Consider the following 23701-nt stretch of genomic DNA (forward strand, 5'->3'; position numbering starts at 1 on the left):
GATTGAAAATCGATTGATGAATGAATATTGGGGTAACAAAATTTGGGGGATCATTTTGTTGAGAAAACCACAGAAAAATCACATTTTTTATAGCACAGAAGAAATTAGACTAAAATCTTAGAAGCCTTAGGCATACAGCTCATTGTAGAAAACAGGATTAATTTGGTTAAGTGTGAAATGTGGCCTTGAGATGGGGGAAAAAATGAAAGAAACGATGCAGAGAAAGTAAACATAAATAAAGGAAATTTTAAGGAAAACAACCTCCCTAAGCTTGTGCCACAGTTTGTTATCCTGTGTAGCATAAACAATGAATAATCTGGCAGTCTTTCAACACATTGTTGGTAGTGTCCTTCAAAACTGTCTTGTCTTTTTCCTTATGGATGCATATTTTAACATTGGAACACATGCCACAACAGACACTCATCTGGCAGAGCATCTAAAAAGATGGGTTATAAGCTAAATGGAATTTAATAGATTACACAGTTTAGAGAATATGTCATATTATCCACCGGACTGCAGTGAAATGGAATCCACAGTGACAATCTGGGGAACACCTATCAGTATGCAAACAGTACAGGAGTTCATCATATCCACCAACTTTTATAATTTTCATTTGTTGTTTCTCCTAAGTCACAGCCCCCAAAATCACAGGCTTGTGGAAAAAGAGATTTGCTTCCAACAGACTATGGCTGCCCAGTTGTCACCAAGCAACCCAAGCCAACCTTGACCCTAATTTGAGCTATCTAGACTAAGGTACCTTGAACAAGTTTCCACTTCGGGAACACCCAAGACTTCTGTGAGCCCCTCAACTTGCTAGACTGTGGTATAAGACTTGATTTTCTTAAATCAATTTACTATCAGCTGAATTTTATTGATAATTCCCACATCTTAATATGTACAAAGATGGTCTATGTATTTTCAAATAAACCCGGCTCCAACCACCTCTAAAACTACAGAATTTCTAGTGAAGCACTTATTTGGATTTGTTGAACATCTATCTAGATAATATCTACCGGAACCCTTGGTCCACTTCCAAGCTCTGGATAATTCTGCTGCTTCTCTCAAAATCCTGTGACAAATCTCCATAGCCTACCACCCTCAGGCTAATAGCCGAGTATAGGATGAACCTGGCCTTTGCGTAGTAACTCAAAAGTTTCCAGAGGCAACAATAAAATACCTGATTTGCTTCATGTTGGTCCTCAGTTAACCCATTTACAAAATCCTCTCCTGTCTTGGCCCAATACATGTCCTTCTATGTGAATTATGCTTTTAGCCTTGACTGACTAGTCTGGATTGAACAGCTCATCAGTCTTTATTGCTACTAGTGGGAGTTACCAACCCAACTAGCCATACCCCTGTTGAGTTAGAGAAGACTAAACAAGCTCATTCTGATACACGTTAGTAATTCAAGTTCTTCATCAGCCTTGCGTAACTGTCTTACAAGGCATGCAACGGCCATATGCCATTGAAAGGATTGAATAAAAGAGGTCCAAAGAGTGGCACATTAGAGAATAGTATCATTAAGCAGTAGATAAGTATATTTCCATATTCAGCTAAATCTAACTTTCTCTAGAAAGGATAGGACTTAAAAGAGGGGGAAAAAAAAGACCCAAATGCTTAATTCACTGGGGCTTTTGTTTGTTTGTTTTGGTGAACTTGATTGCATAAGGACAAAATGGATGGTCAAGCCTAAGAATATACAATTGTCATTTAAAGGACACTGAAAGGCCATGTGCCCCTACCTAGCAATGCCTTCATCTCCCATCAGGCATAATAATCAGGGGATAAATCAGAATGATGGAGCATTATCTCTAGGATACTTAAGGGGCATTATTGTACATTTATTTATTCACTCAGTTAGCTAAAGGCTTGGGCTCTCAGAACAAGCCACAAATGAGATGCAATGGGGGAGAATGACAGGGAGCAGAAATTTTCATTAAGATGAAAAGCGTAAGCTCAGATTAGAGCAAGAAAGCCTGGGAGCTGGGAGAGAAGCAGAGAGAGAGTGATGAAGGCAAAGCACGTCAAGAAAGGCTTCTGTGAGTTGTGCTTGTGTTGTCGATTGTGTGTGTTGGTCTAAATGCAACTGGTCATTAGCATGCACCCAAGGAGAGTTCTTTAAAAACAACTGATGTCTAGGCTCCCTTCCAGATCAATAAAAGCAGAATTTCTACAGGTGGAGCCTGGGCACTGTGGGTTTTGGTTTGGCTTTGTTTTCATTCCTTAGGTTATTCTTTAGGCTGAAGCATATTACAAATCCATTATTAGCTTAGCACGTCATACTTACCTTGAAACACATGCTTGTTTTAGCGGTGGTGCCCCAATCCTCTGGACATTTGGGTTCGGGAGTGGTGGTGGGCTCCGGTGGGCGAGTTACTCCTTCTGCCCAGTGTTTGCACACAAATTTTGCCTTTTCTTCACATCTCAAAACATCCCACAAGCCCCCTGCAATCCCAGTTCTCATGGCAACACATCCTGCTTTTCGCCCTGCATGAAACACACAAAGTAGAATTCACTCCAGAAGTGCTCCTGAAGGCTGGCCACGCTCACGGGAGATGATTCAAACCTGAGTGTCAGATTATGGGGGAAAATTCACATGTGAGGAGAAAATGGAGAGTAGAGATCCCGTAGCATTTAGCAATTCATTTGTGCAACTTTGAACCATTACTTACTTTTTATTTGTGTGGCCTGTATCCCCATGGAATTATAACCTCAAATGTAAGGGTTTTGATAACATTTTGTGTTTCTAACATCTGGCAGGATGCCCCACACATAGACATTTAATGATACAATATTTTTAGTATGATAAAATTTACCATAATGGCAAAAATAGTGTTTTAATAGCAGTACCAGATAACCTAGCAGTTTTCTCTTCCTTGCTTTCTTAAACCACTGCAAACTAATTGGAAAATTAAAAACAAAAACAGAGAGAGAATGAAATATGAAATACTGAAAGAATGATTCTTTTTAAAAAAATTCTTTAAGATCCTTTTTTAATTTTTTTTCCCCTAGGGCCCAGGTAGGTCTCCCAGGGTGGAAGGTGTTCACAGACGTCAAAATGAGACTCACTGGAGCTGGAGATTTCACATCAGTTACTCGACCACTCTGAACGTGTCTCCTCATCTTAAAATGCAAATATCACTACCTACCTTCTTGAGTTGTGACGAATGCCAGCTTTAATGGATAAAAAAAGTACATAAAACAAAATGAGGACTTTACTAAGCTTAATAGTTTATAATTCTGTTTTTACAGTTGTGGTTCTTTCCAAATTATAGTTAAGATAGAACTTTGAAAACATGAGGAGTCCTTGCTGCTAAGATGAGTTAATCTTTTCATCACTTTCTTTTAAAGGACGGTAAGTGTTTAGAAGTAACTCTCAAAGTTCTGGGGAGGTACATCTTTCCCAAAATATTTTCTCTAAGATACCTGATTCCCTAAGGCTCTGGTTTCATCCAACTTTACTCCTGAAGGACATTCCAGGATGAATCTCCCAGAATCCTACTGCTGAATGAAAAACAGCAGTGAAGTTAAGAAGTTTGATCCAGGGAGTAAGAATTACCACTCTTACTAGTATTTTTTTTTTTAAGTGTGCGCTCAGCTCTTAATATAATACCTAGTTATTTAAAAATGAACTGAAATACTACTATTTTTTAGAATGTTCAATAATTAAATATGAATCACACTGTCCAAACTACTAATCTATTTTTGTTATTGACAGCTGAGGATACAAGTTAAAAGAACTCTCGAAGATTAGGACTGAAATTCATACACTGGAGCTATTATTCCTTCTTTAGCCTTCTGCCCAGGCACGATGAAACATCTGACTACAAAGGATGTTTAAATTTTGGGTGTTGTCACACTGAATGATGTCATATGCTATGACACCAGCGTATAAAGAAGACAAAGAATCTTTCAGAGGCTATTTCAGAAACTGCTTCCTAGGGCAGGCAAATCAAAATTTATAGGAAGGCAGGGTGGTGCTAGTGTCAACAGCACAGATTTGGGAATTACACACATTAGTGAAACCAGTAAACAGCCATGGATGATTAGGTAGCTGGTAACTAAAGTTTTTTTCCTTTTTTTGCAATTACTGATTACAGCTTTTGGTTCATCACCTGCCCATTGTTAACTGTGCTGCTTAGGCAATATACTATCCAACTCTCATGAGGTTCCTCCCTGGTGCCTGGGTCACCATGGGAATGGGCATTTGAGCTGTTTTTCAGGAATTAAGACCCCCTTGTCCAGTTCAGGCTGGTTGAGACCATCAACCCATCAACTGCGCCTGTGCAGATGCCCAATAAGTGACTTTTTGACATCAGGAAGCTAAAAACTCCACCCTCAGATCATGCTAATGCTGCCATTTTGTGAACATGCATCCTATAAAGAGGCATGGATTCTGATTACGCTTGCGCAGATCATCAATTACCTCCTCTCTCCTCACCTCCAATCACCTATCCCCACGTTTCAGATCACCTTGCCCCCTACTCCATAAATATCCCTGAGTCCCCATTTTCAGGGAGGCAGATTTGAGACTCGCTCTCCAGTTTCCTCAAGTGGCTGCCTTGTGATTAAACCCTCTCTCTGCTGTGATCTCATTGTCTCGGTGTTTGGCTTTCTCGGTGCTGGGCAAAAACTAACCTGATTCAGTAACATTAGTCTAAATCCATGGTTGGAAGTTTTCTAGTCACAGAAATTTCCTGAGTCCCAGTGTTCACATCTTTAAAATGAAGATACTTAAACTTACCTTGCAGGTTTCTTAAAAGGATAAAATTAAATCCAAGGCATACAAAGGGTTAGCCAAGGCCACAGACACAATAATGAGGCCCACATAAGCACTATCGCTTGCTCCACCACTCAAGTGCAGGAATCTTTCTATTTATAGTTGCACCGAACAGTTCTGTATCACTTTCTTAGAGCTTTAAGTTTTCAGAAATAAGTTAGTCCTTTGGAACATTTGTGACCATTTTGGATTTCATAAATATTTTTCAAACAGAACAGTACCAGATAACCTAGCAGTTTTCTCTTCCTTGTTTTCTTAAACCACTGCAAACTAATTGGAAAATTAAAAAAAAAAAAAAAACAGAGAGAGAATGAATTATGAAATACTGAAAGAATGATTAATTTACATAGTCTATTTGGAAAGGTATGTCGGGGAATAACAGGCTTTGTCTGATGGACTTGTCAGGTGAATGAAAGCCTCAGAGGGAAGCGCTCCACGTACCTGGCATATCTGAATTCCAGTGGCTGAACTGAACCTCTTCCTCAATGGTCCACTGAAAGGTCCCTTTGTTTCGTACATCTGAAAGTCCTGTCCAAAAATATCTTTCAGGCCTCAATCCAACCAAACTAGTTAGAAAGGCTTGTTCATATCTAAAAAAAAAATTAAAAATTGGCTAAATTTTAGAAGCATATGACTTTTCTAATTATCAACATGGAAAGTATCTTCATTGTATGTTTGAGCTGTGATTTAGTTGCTCATTCAAACATATTGTGGTGTATTTATATGTCAGTTAAGTTATGCAAATTTTCACTAAGGAAATGTTATCTTAAGAAGGAAAAATACCATTTAGCTGAGTGAATAAAATCATTGAGATATACTCGAACCATTTCTCTCTATTCCTCACAAACCTTTCTGCTCCTCCTCAAAATATAAGAAAATTCTGAAAACGCAAAGGAGCAAACCATAGCTTTTTAAAATACATTGGTTAAAAATCAGTCCACTTTCAAATATTTCACTTGCTCTATACAATTCTTGGTTAATGAAGTTGAGAGGTCATAACATTATTAAGGATAATACAAATAGAAAAATCTGTGTCAATTTTCCCCTCAGTTTCATTCTGAAACAGAAAGAAACAGAAGAGAAAATTATCAAGAAATACAGAAAAGCAGAACCAGCCCTGGGGGTCTAGGGGTTAATTCGGTGCTCTCCCCACCACAGCCCGGGTTCGTTTCTTGGCCAGGAAACCCTACTACCTGTCTGTTGGATGTCATCATTGTGGCGGCTGTGTGTTGCTGTGATGCTAAAAGCTCTGCCATCAGTATTTCAAATACCAGCAGGGTCACCCATGGTGTACAGACTAAGACAGACTAGGAAGAAGGACCTCGCCACCCCCTTCCAAAAACATTGGCCATGAAAACCCTGTGAACAGCAGCAGAGAATTGTCTGATACAGAGAGGATGGCGCAAAAAGACTGGGCAGGGTTCCATTCTTCTGTCCACAGGGTCAGTGGCTAGAAGGCAGAATCAACCCCACAGCATTAACAACAACAACAAAAAAAATAGAGAAGCAGAACTTCAATCTCTAAAAGGGACTGGGAACAGAATCACAAATTCCAATATTTTCTCTGCATTTGAATCTGATCTACGTATTTGGCATGATGTGGTAACAATACAATTTGGTTAGTAAAGCAACCATAGTGTATCTTAATTGATGAATATTAGACAATGAGGCAGCACCGTAGGCAAAAATCTCTCTTTGGAGCAAAAGAAAAGTGGTGCCAAAAGTTTCTAGGAACAAAGGGAGGTGTAGATGGCTCCAGAGAGAGCAGAAAGGGAAAAGGTAGAGAAAGCTACAGTAACAGAACATTTGTTTGACCCTTGTCTAAACAATTTCATTCCCTACACTGGACAAACCAAAAAAATTAAAAGTTCCAAACTAAATATTTCTTAAATGTCTAAAAACCAAATTTAACCACAGAGTTAGTGAGCTCCTGAATATAAATGCAATAGAAAACATAAAGAAAAACAAACCTAAAATATAAAATATAGGGAAAACTCTGTACATCGTGCTCCAATAGACCAAAAGATCAATTACAGAGCAAATCACAACATGGCCCCGTAGTCCTAGGGCCATTTCCTTGTCATAAAATAAAAACTACGTATGTTCTAATTTTAAGATGTTAGCATTGTGTCAGGGTGCTACAATATTTCAGACATATAATTGTACATAAAGGAAGGATGTGGTTTGAAATACAAGTTCTTTTATAAAGACTGTACAAATTCTATGACATCCTTCATTTTTATCAAAGGATTCTTATTATCAATAGCATCCTCTGCATTTTATCGGGTCTACCTTGAAAGGCCAAGAAATACAACTTATTGTATTAAAACTCCATAAGTTTTTACCTTTTTACTGCAAATTAAATGGACATTTTAAAATTCCTTTTAAGTTTCTTCTGTCTCTAAGGCAGCGCTATGCAAAGAGTAGGGAAAAAATAAATAAATACTAAAATCTCAAAGATGGATGGGACCCTAGAGGCCAAAAGTTACAGAAAATGCTCTATGTCTATGTGATTTTCTGGGCCTATTGGTCTAGTAAACCTAGAAAGGAAAAGAACAGAAGGATGGAAAGGATGGGTAAATATTCAGTAATCTCTCTGCCCTCTCTTTTTGGTAGAGGCAGTAGCAAAGATAGAAAGTGGGATCTTTGATCTAACAAATTTTCTTACTTTTTCCTGCTTTAAAAAATTTGACACATACAAGATCAGAAAAAAGTTACATCTGTAAACTACATTTACTAGAGTATTAATAAGCTCTTCTGAATATTGCATTATAGTGCTAAAAGCAGAAAATATTTTATAGTGCCTGCAATGAAGAATCCAAATAAGGATGTGATTTTTAATACTTCCACCTTTACAAACCATACCTTGAGATCAAACATAATTTACTCAGAAATTTAGAGCATGCTGATACTTAGGCTTTTCTGAAATCGCTTCATTATTTGACATATTTTAAAATAAAACCAAAATTGTTGCCTACCTGTCTTCAATAGTTGTTAGATAAGCCTTCTCATTTCCACAGGTTTGGTTTGCTTCTGTAAACGTTGAAAGTGTGTGCCCAATCAAATAGCAGTAGAAGCCATGTCTTTTCCAGCCCTATTAATGTCATCAAGCAGATTATCGTGCATGTTTATTAGATAATGTTACGTTAATAATCCCTCTATCATGAAACGTAAATTGATACACAAAAAGGTGTCTGAAGAACACAAATCCAAATAATTTGAAATGTGATGAAAATCATCTATACGAATTAAAAAAAAACACTAGTGCATTCTTCCTCATATGACAAATTATGATACAAAATTGGTGGGGAGAATCATTTTCTCCACTTCTGATTCATCCTCCAACAGAAACGACTTGTGAAACATTTACCAAGGAAACTGAACAGAACGACTAAGGTTTCAGTTCTAGAATCGGTAACTACAAGAAATAATGTGCAGAATAGCAAGCTTCGTTGCCCCTTGAGGCCAATAGTAGACAATGAGTCTAAAGCTGGATCATCTGGTCACAGGAGAGTACTTATCACACTTCAGGCAGCATGATTTGGCGTGGTTCCTCTCCCATACTTCAAACACAAACAAATGCTAAACAAAAACAACAATAAACAAAAAATCCATACTAGAATTTGAGAGAAAGAAGGGGAAATCTCCAGGTACCAAAAACAAATGGAAAACTAAAAAGTTGGAAAGGAAAATGCAAAAGCTGAGATTGTGGTTGCCCAGTTGTGTGTCAAACCTAGATTAAGGCCCTAGGGTCTAGAGTCTGGGGTATTAATGTCCACATGGACTACAATATTTGGCCATCAGCCCACCTGAGACAGGGAGATGGGACTGAAGTCCTTACATAAAGATGATACCCACTAAGGGTAGCCCCTCTGTGAAAGGAAAGCCAGAAAACTCTACCCACAGAACCAGCAGATGACTGAGATTCTTGTCATCTGCCTGTGGTTTAGGTGCAGGAAAAAAATTATTCTGTTTGAAAATAAATACCAAATCTGTGCCACAGATGGATGCCGGCCTCAGTTTGCCTCTATCCACATTGTATGACAATCCACAGCCAAAAGTAAAACAAAATAAAACTTGGTCCATAAAAGGAGACTCTCCTAGGCACTCCGAGAAGTCAAATACAAAACCACACAATGGAAATATTTCCACAACCCCGGTCATCTAAGACTGTGATATTTGAGGGGTGTGGTTTGGATGGGATGTGGACTAACCCATAATTAAACATTACAAACCACGTGAGAAAATGTCTCATTTGAAGGAAAAGTCAACAATTTAACATAATAAAACAATCTGAAAAATATAATAAAAACAAGCACATTTGAGATTATTTGAATGACAAAAGTATAGACTCAATAATGAAAGATCAGAATGCCAAGAACAAAGAAGAAGAGGATTGGAATACACCCACACAAAATAGAATTTCTAGAAAAGAGAAATTTAAAGTTAAAAATATATATAAACTTTATAAAAATATAAAGTTTTTAACTCAGTTGCCAGATTAAATATAGAAAATAGGGTTTCAGAAAAAGTAGCAAATTGGATGAATGCAGCAGAGAGAAATAAAGTGGTGAAAATATGAAAAGAGGTTAAAAAACATATTAATAGAAAATAGGAGAATATCAACCCAAGAGAAATTTCAGAAGCACCATATAAAATTAATGACTGATCATTTTCAAGAATTGGAAGAAAGATACAAATCCTCAAAATGAAGAAGCACACTGAGTACCAAACCGAACGAATAAAATTAAGTTCAAATCTCAATTTTGTACTAAGCCTGCAGAATGACAAAAACATGAGAAGATCTTAAAATCAATCAGAGAGAAAATAGAGAGTACCCACTTTCAAAAAAGAAGAATTAGTCTAATCAGAGGAATGAATGCCAATGACAAACATAAAGGCCAGTAGAAAAGAAATCATATATAAAGTACATACGTCAATTTACTCTAAAGACAGCTGTCAATCTACAATTCTAAACCAACCTACCCAAATTATTACGCAGGGCGAGGATGCATTCAAGACATTTTCAGACAAAGACAGAGAGTTTTTCACTCCCAGATCCTCAGTGAAGGAACTACAAAAAGATTTACTTTGGCAAGAAGGAATTTTAAGTCAGGAGGAATGAGTGGGCTGCAAGTCAATAGTAGGTAAAGATATCAACAAACGTCTTAGTAAATCCAGGTCTGATTGCCTGCACAAAAAGGAAAGATAACTAATTAGGGGTGGGAAATTAAAGAATGGAATATGAATAAGATCTGTAATTTAGTTAATAATATATTATCCATGTCAATTACCTGATTGTGATAACGTTAGATAAAATGTTATCATTGGAGGAAGACTGGTGGATGATACAGGGAAACTCTCTGTACTATTTTTCCACCTTCTTGTGAGCCTAAGATTATTTCAAAATTAAAATTTTTTTTAAATGTGTAAAGGATTAATCTCATTTTTTTCAGGAAGCTGATCGAGATGATTAAATTTAACTTTGTCACGAATGCATGTTCAAAACATGAAGGTAACCATTGGAAAAAAAAACAGAAGTAGAATGAACAATCCCCAAACCTGTAGATGAGGAAAATGGAATAAAAATACTCAAAAGAACCGATGGTATGCAGGGAAGGAGAAAAAAAGAAAGAAAAGAAAACAGAACGGTAAACAAAAGATGGCAGAAACAAATCCAAATATATCACTTGCAAAACAAATCTAAACTCATATGTTTGCCATTGAAAGCCAGAATTCTTCAAATCAGATTAAAGATTAAAATGCAGATGTATATTTACAAGAGCCATTCCTGGAATATGATGAAATAGAATGATTAAAAGCAATCAGTTGGAAAAAGAGATTCCAGAAAAATGCTAAGCAAAAGATAGCTTCCATGGCAATACTAATATTATTTAAAGTTGACTGTATGCTAAAAAAAAAAAAAAAGGGCATTGCTATAAATGAAGAAAGTAATTACATAATAATGAAAGGACCAATTCATCAGGAAGATATCATGACATAGCTCAAAGCATATACAGCAAAAATTGACAGAATTACAAGGAGAGTATTTTGTCAAGACAACAAAATATTAGAAATATGTTATATCTGGATAATTGCTAAATTGTATCTAGTCAACATGTATGGATCTCTGAACCCAATAATCAAAGATCATTCTGTTCAAGCACACATGGAATATTTATAAAAACTGACTCTGAACTAGGCCATAAGGAAAATCTCAACAAGTAACAACAAAAACTTTATATGCGGGCCAGCCCCGTGGCCTAGTGGTTAAAATTTCATGCTCTCCACTTCAGCAGCCCATTACTGCCATCAAAAACCCCACCACTACCAACACACACAAATACTTCTAAATAATTCCCGGTCAAAGAAATTTTAATAGAGGTAAAAAATATTTAGAATTGACTGATAATAAAAACACTATGTAACTATACTTGGTGGCTGGTCCATGGTTTCAATCCCACCTTTTCATTTCTGTAAGCATTTTACAACACATTCATTTTAATGTCATATCCATTAATTCCCACATCTAGAGCTCCTGGTGGTATATTTTAAAATTTGGGAACTCAAATTCATCTGTAGGATTCTTAATCAGCTGGAAAAGGGGACTTCTTTACAAAGATGATTTGCATTTGCATCTGTCAGACATCCTGGAGCATCAGTAACTCAGGACCACTTTAATCTTAGCTCACGGTTTCCCACACAGGTAGCCATGAATTGAAAACTGAATCCTACATCTGGATCACAACTGGCCCGTGGTTTGGAATTCTCAAAAAGACCTCTACACCACCAAGTGCCCAGGATCAGACAAAGAAAACTGTCTTGTAAGGCCAGCCTGGTGGCATAGGGGTTAAGTTCACGTGCTCCACTTCAGAGGCCCGGTGTACACAGGTTCACATCCTGGGCACGGACCTATACACCACTCATCAAGCCATGCTGTGGCAGCATCCCACATACAAAGTAGGGGAGGATTGGCACAGGTGTTAGCTCAGTGACAACTTACCTCGAACAAAAAGAGTAAGATAGGCAACAGATGTTAGCTCAGGGCCAGTCTTCCTCACGAAAAAGAAAGAAAGAAAGAAAGAAAACTGTCCTGTTGTCTTCCTTTGCCGGTGAGAGGATTTTTTTTTCTGGTCTTGCCAGCTCTTTGAGGAAGTCACTGCCTAGAGCAGGTGTTTTTAAACTGGCCAAATTATTTAATGTCACTGAGCTTCACTGGCAAACGATTGCTGATATTTTATTACCATCCTAATGATTAAATTGGATTTCATCAGAGATTGTAGATATGACAATTACTAGAAAATACATACATATAAAACTTTGTGTGGAAGTAATAAAATTTAAGGATTGTTTATTATTTATAGAAAATTTCAATAATACACAATCTCCTGTAGATGCAAACTATTAGGCAAAGAACATATAAGTGTATTGGTAGTGAAAGTGGAGGGAGCTGGTGGCAGGAGACCTGGGTCCTAGCTTTGCCTCTGTGTGACTCAAAGAATGTCATATCTTCTCTGGGTTGAAATTTCCAGAATGCAGAAATTAAAAGGGGGCTTTTGATCATCACTAAGATCTTGTATATGTCTAACGTTCTGTGACTTTCTGTATCGCCTCTATTTTTCTTTCAAAATGGTTTGTTTGTAAAGCACTAAACTATGTTTCATGAATTCTGATGTTTGTTATAAGATAATTGGATCCCAACATGACACTCTTGGAAAGAAAATTAGTTTCTACTTTATTTTTATCCAAGAGAAGTGAGAAAGGAAAAAAGAGGAAGATGAGCCGCTCAGCCATCAAACAGGAACATGATAATCATGCACTCTGTGCTTTGTAGTTTCTTTATTCCTCTAGAAATTGTTTCACAGAGATCAGTTACTTTAACCTCAAAGAAGTATAAGACCTGCGGGCAGGTGTTGCTAACTGTCATCCAGGTGAGGTTGACACGCCATACGAGGCATGGCTTTAGTTTAACTGAGTTACTGCTGGCTACTCCCAGCCGGAGTCTAGCTGTCCTGCCTCCCATCGCAGTGATCTGCTGAGAAGAATCCCCACCAGAAGCAGGCTCATTAGAAATATTATCAATGGAAAACATGACTAAGGATCGTTTGCCATCTGCAACTGACAGTTATCTGCTGGAAATGTCCTTGACAACCCGTACGGTCACAGACAACCAATACCTCGATGACCCCTTCTCCTGTGACCTGCCTTAATCTGGTTACCCTCACCAGGCTCCACTGGGGGCGTCATTTTATTCCGTGTTCTCTTTCCTCCAATTCCTATGACACTCTGGAAGGAGCTACTGACCACATGTACCCCGTGGTAAGAGTAGAGAATGCTTGAAGAAGGCGTTACAGAGAAAATGATACTAACGCTAACAAGAAACCATTGAACATTCACACGGTTGAAACACTTGGCCATTTCTGACAATAATAAAATACTTTTACAGACAAAAGTAAAGCCAAGTATTCACATAATGTTTGCTGATCTGAGATCGCTGTGTGCATTCTGCACTCACCTTCCGGCAGCCTGTGTCTACTTCCACTATTCCTGGCGCTTGGGCTTGCGACTTCATCTTACAGATGTAGCCAAGAGGCTTCTCGCAGGCCCTGTCAGCCCAGTAGCCATCCTGTGGAAAGCAAAGGGAAAAAACTTGATGGTTATCCATTGTTTGACTTTGACGCTATTTTTTTTCTTGGAATTGTGCTTCAGAAAAGGAAAACAAAGATTTGAGGTTATTAAGAGAAAATGGCATCTAGGAAAAGGAAAGGTAAATTGATATTTTATAAGTAAAGAGCAAATTTGACTTTGGCTACAAAGATGTAAAAAGTAACCACAGTATGTTTTTACATCTTAGCTCTCCACGCCAGTATTTAGAGGGATCCAGAGAGAAAGTAAAAATGATGGTGGCCTTACGTGATGGTGCCAACGGAAGATTTGCATGAGCCTCCTTGTCAATCTCTGTAGTCAGCTGTTTTCAAGTTAACTAAGGACATAGATAGCCATCCAGAAAAAACTCCCTCACCTGACACACCAAACTTGAAAACACACCTGGAATCAGTCATCTTTCCTTTCTTCTTCCTGTTTCTATAGATGAGAGTCTCTCTGGATTGGAGCATCCCCCTTTCGCCCTGCTTCAGATTCCTTCTCTCCCTCTTTCTTAGAGATTTCATGTTAAAATGAACTCCCGCTCCTTCCCTAATTGCTAAAACACCTTGAGAAATGTTTTCTTTATTGTCCGCCTCTAATTCCTCCTCTCACTTGGTCTCAATCCACTGCAATCTGGTACCCAAGCCTTCAGCCAGAGTCATATTCAGAAACTGCAAATTTGGTCTTGCCACTCCTAAGCTAATGCACGTTTTCTCAACTTCAGTGCTAGCGTTCCTACCCACACTTCATCTCTTTCACCACGCTTCCAGCCAGACTGTCCTTTCGGTTCTTAGTAAATACGATGTTCTCCAGTTTCCTCTTCCCAGGACACATTTCTGCCTATTCTTTCCATAGCTAACACCTACTTTTGTCTTAAGCTTTCAATTAATCACAATAGAAACAGCCACAGTGACAACAGTAGCTAGTACTCCTTGAATAGTAAGTTTGGGCTGGGCACAGAGCACACTATATGCATCAACCCGCTTAATCCTTATACCCACTACGTGAGCTAGGTACCATTATTATGCCCATTTTACAAATGCATTTAAGCCACGCATCAAAACCCATCCTTGGGGCCAGCCCAGTGGTGTAGTGGTTAAGTTCACCAGCTCTGTTTCAGCGGCCTGGGGTTCACCAGTTTGGATCCCCGGGGCAGACCTATGCACTGCTTATCAAGCCATGCTGTGGCAGGCATCCCACGTATAAAGTAGAGGAAGATGGGCACAGGTATTAGCCCAGGGCCAATCTTCCTCAGCAAAAAGAGTAGGATTGGTGGCGGATGTTAGTTCAGAGCTAATCTTCCTCAAAATAAAAAAACAAAATCCATCCTCTTAACCATCACATAAATCGTCTATTAACAAAGTATAATTTGATAATATTGTTGAGTCGCTAAAGTCATATTTAGGACATGGAAACAATCTTTTCATGTTTGACACCTCCGTGTAACCTAAAAAAACAAAGGTAGCTCTCCAATCAACAGATTCCAGCTGTAGAACCCAGAATAGATCTAACTAAGTCTACAACTACTCAAATCCATCAGTCGAAACTAGAATAAAAGCTCTGAATTGATCCATCAAGCCATACATATATATGGTGTCATTTAGAACCCAGCATGGGAACAATATGAGTATTAGTTATTGGTTAATCTCATCCTTGAACCAAAGTTTCTGTCTTACTTTTCTGCTCCTCTTGAAAATTTGGCTTTGCTAGGCAATTGAGAGAGACTCAAGAAACTGAATCTGAATTTTGGTTCAACCTCAATCTATACCAAATAACCTAGAAAAGAAATAATCTAAACCCATATGTACTAAGTGGCTCAGAGAAAAAATTCCCTGTGACTTTTGCTAGATATCAGTAATCGAAGTTGCCTTACCTTGCCTTTCATCACGGCGCAGTCTTCCTGCCTGTTGTTTTCATGACTTGGCTCTCCACGAAGCCATTTGGTAAATGTCACAGGGGTCCCATCACTCCATTCAAAGTACATTTGAATCTTGATGTCATTTAAGCCAATCCATAACTCATCATTTGGCTCTAAACAGGAAGAAAAACACAGAGGTAAATTACACGAAATTTTCTGTCCAAAAATCAAGAGGTTATCAGAAAAGGAAGGCTCTCTGCTTTATCAACCACAGCTCTACTCCCTTGATATTATAGCTGTCATAAAAGACCATCCTCTTGAGTGTTGATCTGACCTATAAGCTGTAGAGTGAGATGTCACCACATTTCATGTTATCAATCTTAGTTTAACTGTGTAATGTATTTTTTTCCAATGTGAACGTGACAGTGTTCTTTCATGCAGCTATTGCAAATTATATCTCCTGGGAGTTGCTAAAATGAAATCGAGGTAGTTCTATAATTAATTAATTATCCTTGTGAAGCTTCTTTTTTTGCTGTAAATAATTTACCATACCAATTGCACTCATAGTGTTGAAAATAATGTTGCTTACTTATATATTAATCTGACTATTAGTAAATCCTATAAATGTTTTAAAACAATGTAAATTAAAACCGCTTCTATTTTACTGACTATGTTGCCATCAAGAACATTCTGGGTGTTTCTGTTCAAGCTCAATCATTGTAATAGGAGTGACAATGATCTATACAGTGAGAAGATATACAAACTGAGGAGTTGGGCTGTCTCCTGACATTTTGTATTTATTCATTAATCTATAAGTATAACTGAATCTGTAATCATTTTCACTATGAAATACCAGAAAAACCCGAATAGCAAAAAAAAAGTTAAAACAAAACAACCAGGTATAGACATAAAATGTAATCATTTTGTTTTGAAATTCTACGAAGAGCATGATTGATTTTATCAGTAGTTATAATTCTAAGAATTCTAAATATCATAACTAAAATGGGACAAAATTGAAAAATCTAAGATATCATGGCTAAGAACATATACACTGCCAAATTTTAAAAAATGAAAGAACACACAATTCAATATCTGTTTAATGTGCACTACTGGGAATGTCATTATGAATGCTTGATTTATGTTCTTTAAATGGTAAAATACACATTACTTGCCACAAGATCATAAAGATGATGTTGTTGTAGAAAATGAGAAAAATGCCACAGTGAATAGGAATTTCCCTAACTGATTTAGTCTCTTCCTCCTAACAGTTGTCACACAACTTTGCTTTTGGAGAAGTCTCTGCCTGGCCCAGCACCAGCCCTAGCAGATGTTTCCAGTGCCATGAAGCATGAATGACATTGCCAGGATGATCCCCTTTTCCTTTCACTCGATTTGGCACATCATGATCTTTTGAGCAGCAAATATAGGCTTCAAAATGACCTCATGTGCCCCTCAAGGATTTGGGTTCAACACTAATGAAAACCTAAACTCTTCTGTCCCACAATTATAATATAGTATTAAAAGTTTCATATAAACATTTTTCTCACTTAACTGTTCTCTCCCTACAGCTTTTTTAATTCCTAAGCACAATCTTGATCCTGTGAAAATATGTAATATGTGAGTGTCAAGTTTTTGGTCTGGTCGTTATAACTCAGTTATGGAAGCCGTCTTAGTTGATATGATTCATGGCCTGCGCGTGAAGGCCCAAATTTATCCACTGTGTATCCACGACTAAAGTAAAAGACATCATCTCAACTAGCTAAAAAATTCTTTCTAGGCTTTTGATTTAGAAACAATAATTTCACTTTTATAACTATTCTTTACCTATATCAATATTATTTTCATTGTTTTAAATAAATAAATCCTTATTGATGATTAAAAAAAGGGAAGGTTTCCCTAGTGAAAATTTACTAATTCGCAAGCTGAATTTAGAAGTGACTTTTGTCATCCAAATTCCCAAAATAACTACAGCAATAAAGAGATACCGTCCCCCTATGACTATATCATGCGATATAAAGGAGGTCAAAATTTGCACCTCAGCCATACAGCATCTTCACTAACTTGTTTTCCACTGATTCATTTGCAAACTTTTTTACTTCCTACAAGTATCATGACTTGTATGTCATGATATTATTCAGATATATCAATTTTGATTGCATTACTGTTGTCTGGTCTGAATTCTGCAGGATAGGTAAATATAGAATAGCCAAGAAATCATTTATAGGCTGCAGCAGGCTGTTCTCACAGCCTCCCAACTCAGCAAGCTAAGCAGAGGAGAAAGGATGCCTTTTGGCTCAGGTGCTAGGAGTTGTAGTGTTTGGGGTCCTTTCAATCTTTCTCTGGCCTCTCTCTTTTTTCTCCTCTATTTGTTGTCTTTTCCTCTCCTCTGCCCCCACTCCTCTGAATTGTCAGGGAGTAAGTGTCAGGAAGCTGTCCCCACCACCACCACCATCCATTTCCTCTTGTTTTGCTGGCTGGAAATGAACAGATGCAGCTATTCAGCAGTCTCACCAGTGGAAGCAGAAAATGATAATCATTTAATCAACTACTGCTGAGTGCCCATTATCATTAGCTTCTTCCTCACCCTCCTCCTCTCAGGAGAAGCATGCCCGATTCACTTTACCCTTGTCTCTCTCTGTTTTTTTTTTTTTTTTTGCTAGTGCCAATTTTTGAAAACTTTACAATATTTTAGTTAGTACACTTTCTATGTATGTCTTAAATTACATACCTAAAATTCAGACATAAATCTCTTTAAAAGGCTTAGGGCAACACCTACTCACTCTAATAAAATATCTATTTCTTTCACTGCTCAACACTCTAGCCACACTTGCTAGGTTAATAAAGAAAATAAAATCTAAAGTACGAGATGGTTCATTTAGAGAGCTTTCTTGTGAGAGAAAATATGGGCCTTAAAAAGGAAAACACATACACACACACAAATAATTCCAATAAATGAACTATTGTTTACAGTTTTAAGGTACACTGCTATGAATCCAGATTATATGTAGAAAAATAGCATTTTTATAGCTATCCATACATTGATTGCATATTAAAAGAAAAATAAATCAAATTATCTGCTGATGATAAAAATGCTTTAACTTTCTATACAGTTTTTATATTTTAGGCATGATTAATATTTATTATTATGTTTATTGCATTGTTAGTTGAATTATTAATTCGAATTTATTAAATTTAACATTTCTCATTAAATTTTGCAGGGATGGGTGGAGAGTGGGGAAAGCTAGAGTCGTGTTATTACTGATGTCAGGTTTCTTACCGTATCCCAGCTGAGAGATGATAAAGTCAAATTCTTCGATGCTGTGGATGCTCGCCAGATCGCCACCTTCCTTCCTACATGCAGTCAAGGCATCTCTCTGGATTTTCTTCTCTCTGTGAATCTTGTAGCAGTGACCTGCGTATGGCCACCACTGACTTGGACAGTTAGTAGGCACATCAGTTTCTAGGAAAAAAAAAAGTTTGGAACACATTTAAAATGAGAGAGCTTTTTATAATTATAACAAGATCTTCTACCATTCTATATATAAAATAGTTCAAAGTTATGGGCAAATAAAGGTAATATTTATTTTTAATTTTTTGGCAGATGTAGTCACAGAACATGGACTAGACTGTGTTTGCTTTTAGACTAAAAAGTACGTGAAGCCATTTTTCATTTTAAAATAATGTTAAATGGGAAGTCTCTTTTTTTAAAATTGTCGCTGCAATAAAGTCACACTAAAATACACGAGATTGTCTCATTTTATCTGCATTTTATCAGCAAACCTGTACCAACCATCTGTTATATAAATCCTGGAGGCAAAAAAGATTTGACATATAACACTCTCCTGAAAAGATCTCAATTTGCCTCTGTTCTGTGGAGATTAGGGAGCCAGTCATTCTTCAGAGGAGAGGCAATATGGGTGAGAAAGATGAGTGTTGAAGCAGGAAATAGAATGGGTGGGGGACAGGAGGCCACCGAGGAGCCTCTGAACCCACAGCAGCATGTGTTGGCCACCTGTGCCTCTGAACCCACCTCTGCCATTGACTCGCTTCCCAAAGATGACACGCGATATTGTGGCAAAACCTGAATTTGCCACACAAGCTGTGTGATCTTGGGCAAGTCATAGCACATGAACCAAACTATCCATATATGTAAAAACTCTAAATAATATGAATGCTAATATTAAACTACCCATCCTCATCATGTTCTTCTGAACTAGAAAATCTTTGGGATAATGTGACTACAAATTACAAATGCCACATAATTATTATTTAATCAAACCAGGAACAGTGGCCAACATCCTACTTATTGCTACTAATAGCTATGGTCCAATTTCATAACTGGATTATACATTACAAAAATGTACTGCAATAGTAATGAGCTGGGGAGAGTGAAGCTAAAGACATTTGAAGGCAGAGACTCACCTTATTGATCCCTGTACACCCTAGAAACGGCAGATGGCCTGGCCTATGGTAGGTGTGATAAATGTTGGTCAAGAACTGAAATTGTATTTGATATGCAGCAGTCTAGGCTTACCATTTTATGGATACTGTTTCAAACAGCAATTTAGCAACACAGCTTGCTTAAAGAGGGATTATATTACCAAATGAACATCAATTTATATATTTAAGTTGGATGTTACACGTTTTCAAACGTGCTGCCTTAGTAAATATTTGATATAGAGAACCTTTGTGATTCATTTAAAGAATCAGCCCCATTTTCCCTGAAAGGCTGGAACCACCTATAACATCTTTGTCTGAGCCTAGGACTCTGTGCACAGGAGTCACTCAAGTCAACAGTCAGTCACGATGACCAGACAGTGTTATTGTAATACAAAAATGCGTCTTTTAAAAAATTCTAATCCATCAACACTATTTAGATTCCGTCCACTGCCAGTGCTTACCAAAAAAAAATATGTTAGTATAGCTCTGGAGCCCTCTGGTGAGATATTTTAATTTTGCTTCCTAAGAAGCTGAAAATAACGGCAGCAAATGCTAAGGGCTTCAAAAACTGAACCGATGAACTTTAAAAACCTCTTAAAACATGAAAACAACCAATGAAGGGGAGTTCCCTGGGGCAGCCCCAAAAGATCACTTCTTCCTCCAGAGCAACACTGTCCAAGAAAAATGGAACGTGAGCCACAAATGTGAGCCGCACGCATAATTTTTAATTTGCTAGTAGCCATGTTAAATAAAAGCAAAAAGAAACAGGTGCGTTTAATTTTAAGAATTTATTTTGTTTAACCCACTTTATCCAAACTATTATCATTTCACATGTAACCAATAAAAAAGATCATGAGATATTTTACTTTTTCTTCATGTGAAGTCTTGGAAGTCCAGTACACATTATAATGTACTCACAGCACATCTCAGTTGGAACTAGCCACATTGCATGCGCTCAATGGCCACATGTGGTTAAGTGGCTACCGGACTGGGCAGTGCCACCCTAGAGGCCCAGGAATGATGGACAAATAGGGAGCATTGCAGGGACCAAAAGGGAATGAGGTGGAACTCTTGCCCAAGAGGTCACCCATCACGTGTGCTGCATGATTTGCTCTCTGATATGCTTTCCCAAGCTCTGGTTTATTTGACTTTATAGATAAGATGGAATGATGAATCCAGGAAGTTAGAGAAATTCAAAAACCAATGTCAAAGGAAAGTTAGCAAGGGAAGCAAGGTGAGGCATAGTAGAGAAATAATAATGTTGAGTGCTTGACAACATGAGCAAATGTTCACAGGAAGAACAGGTATTCATATTTCCATTTTACAGATGAGAAACCTAAAACTGGGGGGTTAAGTGACAGGGCCAAGTTACAGAATTCTGCCACCTGTACCAGGGAAACTATAGACAACCATTCTCCTCTTCCCAAAAGTGGCAATTTCAAGTCTTCTGAAGGAGATATGGATGAGTTTTCCCAAGAAGGAAGAATTATACTATTTCTCCCGTGGGAGAAACAAAGGAGATGAATATCAAGATGGTTGAGGTTTCCCCGAGGCATGGCCACAGTCCCAACAGTGACCCTGTAAGTATAATCAAACCCAATAACCACACCCTCATCTACATCATTAGAGATCTTGGCCATGTCTGTGTGTTAGAATTGCAAACACCCCTACTCTTTGATCCGGCAACCCCACTTCTAGGAATTATCACTTGCATGAAATGACATGTGTATAAAGTTATTCACTGTAGGATTGTTTGTAATAATAAAAAATTGGGAAGTAAACTAACGGTCCACTAATAGGGAACTGGTCAAAAAAAATATGGCCTCTGCAATGGTTATCGTGCAGCCATAAAATTGAATGCCGAAGCTATTTATGTACTGTATGGACTGATGTCCAAAATTGCTACTAAGTGAAAAAGTAAAGATATGTTTATTAGGCTACCATTTGAATAAAAAAGACAAAAATAATTATAAACATTTGTTTATGCATTGATAGAATAACTAGGCAAGGATATAGACCCAGAAACCATTTCCACCAGGGAGGAAACCGGGATGTTAGAAGTAAGAGGTGGAAGGAAAATACCATTATTTATCATTTTGTACTTTGGACTTTCTAGCCACATTAATCATATTATAAAATAAATGAAATTGCTTTAAAAAGTCAAGAATACCACACTGTCAGATTTCCCAAGCAAAATACATATATTCATTCACAAATTCCTGTAAAGCATTGTGTCCCTCCAAAGACAGCTGATAGTAAAAAAATGTAGTTTATTTGTCTTTTGCCAATTTGAAAGAGAATGCATTCTCGCCTCTGTAGTTTAATTCTTCTATAAAATTATAATGGAGAGCATAATTGGATTGTGTGTATGTGTCTAGCCTACATATAAAATTCGGTTACTACTCTGTGGATGTTTTATTCCCTTTCTGTGATAACTTCAGTGTATGATGTTAAACTAAATAGCATTGAAATAGACCCTTAAATAGTGAGGACATGACAAAGACGTCCCTTTCAGATATTTATTTCCTAGCTTGGATTCAAATTTTTTCACATGTGCAAGTTTTAGATACCCTCTGAAAATCTCTTCCCTTATCTAGAAGGTATGAATGATAATACCCACCTCATGGGTCTGCTCTGAAGATAAAATTCTTATTTATATTCTGTCAAAGGCTTTGTACATGCCTGGACACCACAGCACACACAGAAATATTAGCAACCAGTAGCAGTAACCACCAAAAAGAAATTGTGTAGGAATATCATTAAGTTTACTCCATAAATTATTAACAAAAGCTGTCATTCCATAAAGGTATGACTAAGTTATAATTTTACCTTTAAATTCTACTATTTTATACACTTCAGATCAAATAGATCACTTACCTGAGGGAATAATAAAAGAATTCAAAGTTGTGTTGCCCTTTTTACAAATATAGCCTAGTTTCTGAACACATTCCAGATTTTCCCATTTAGCATTTTTCCCAGGATTTAGTGACACGCAGCTTTTTCCAGGTTCTGCTGATGGACTTCCTTTGGAGAAAAGGAAAAATCAAAGTGCAACTACCATAGGTGTTAGAGTAGACAGCCCCCACAGCCTCACGTCTTCATCCTGGGGAGTCAATGCGTCCCACTCTGTCTTTGCTAGACATTCAGAAATAAATAGTTACTGACTGCAGAGCAAAAGATATTTTGGGTCTCTATTTCTTTGTTGTTGGATCATTCCAATGCCTAAAATGCTGATTATACAAGTTTACTTCTTTGAAATAACTTTTTCTCCCCCACAGTATCAAATAACAAAGCTAGACCTTAAAACCTGAACAATCTTCACGCTGGGGTATGTTACGCATAATAAAGAGATACCTAAGAAAAGAATATATGATGTTCCAAACCAGCCATATTAAACACTGTAAATACCTAGCAAAAAAATTAAGTCAAGTTAACTGTGAGGACCAGACTAGAGAACTTCCGGACATGGGAAAACTTTCTCCAATTAGAGAGAGGAGACAAGAAAAGAGAGACAAGGAAAGGGAGATGCTGGAAGCAGCAATCCGTCACAGTAAATGCTGGTAAAGTACGCCCAGAACCAAGGCTATGTCTCAAGATTTTCAAGTCGGCTAATTAAATAATATTTTTAACAGCTAATCCCTCATCCCATTTCTTATGGGAAATTGATCAAAGAACAAGATAAAGTCAACTTTGCTAACGCAATGGATATATGCATTGACACGGCGTTTCGCATGCTTTTTCATTACTTTAACATATGATTTTAAAACCAGTGCTCTAAAAACTAGCCCCACCTCTCACCTGAAGACAGGGTGATGAGCCACATTTTGTTAATGACTCTGCTCTGTGACCTTTGACATATATATAACCGGGACCTGGACCTCACTTTCCCTTCGTGCAAGCTGGGAATCATATTACCTACTCCATAAAGCCTTTGTCGAAAATTTGTGAAACTTGCTTGCATAGCGCACAAAGAAAAA

General features: G+C 37.5%; 1 protein-coding gene across 1 annotated transcript in view; it reads right to left on the minus strand.

Annotated features, from left to right (window-relative positions):
* MRC1 (mannose receptor C-type 1) overlaps positions 1 to 23701 on the minus strand; it is an 89023-nt gene that overhangs the window by 36492 nt on the left and 28830 nt on the right. Inside the window, exons 6-12 of the mRNA XM_014846032.2 lie at positions 22602 to 22748; positions 18562 to 18744; positions 15300 to 15457; positions 13296 to 13406; positions 7759 to 7874; positions 5222 to 5370; positions 2288 to 2487 (exon numbers count right to left, since the gene is read on the minus strand). Of these exons, the coding sequence (XP_014701518.1) occupies positions 2288 to 2487; positions 5222 to 5370; positions 7759 to 7874; positions 13296 to 13406; positions 15300 to 15457; positions 18562 to 18744; positions 22602 to 22748 (1064 nt within the window). The remainder of the gene's footprint in view (positions 1 to 2287; positions 2488 to 5221; positions 5371 to 7758; positions 7875 to 13295; positions 13407 to 15299; positions 15458 to 18561; positions 18745 to 22601; positions 22749 to 23701) is intronic.

The sequence above is a fragment of the Equus asinus genome, chromosome 29 (assembly GCF_041296235.1).
Source record: "Equus asinus isolate D_3611 breed Donkey chromosome 29, EquAss-T2T_v2, whole genome shotgun sequence".
Taxonomy (NCBI): domain Eukaryota; kingdom Metazoa; phylum Chordata; class Mammalia; order Perissodactyla; family Equidae; genus Equus; species Equus asinus.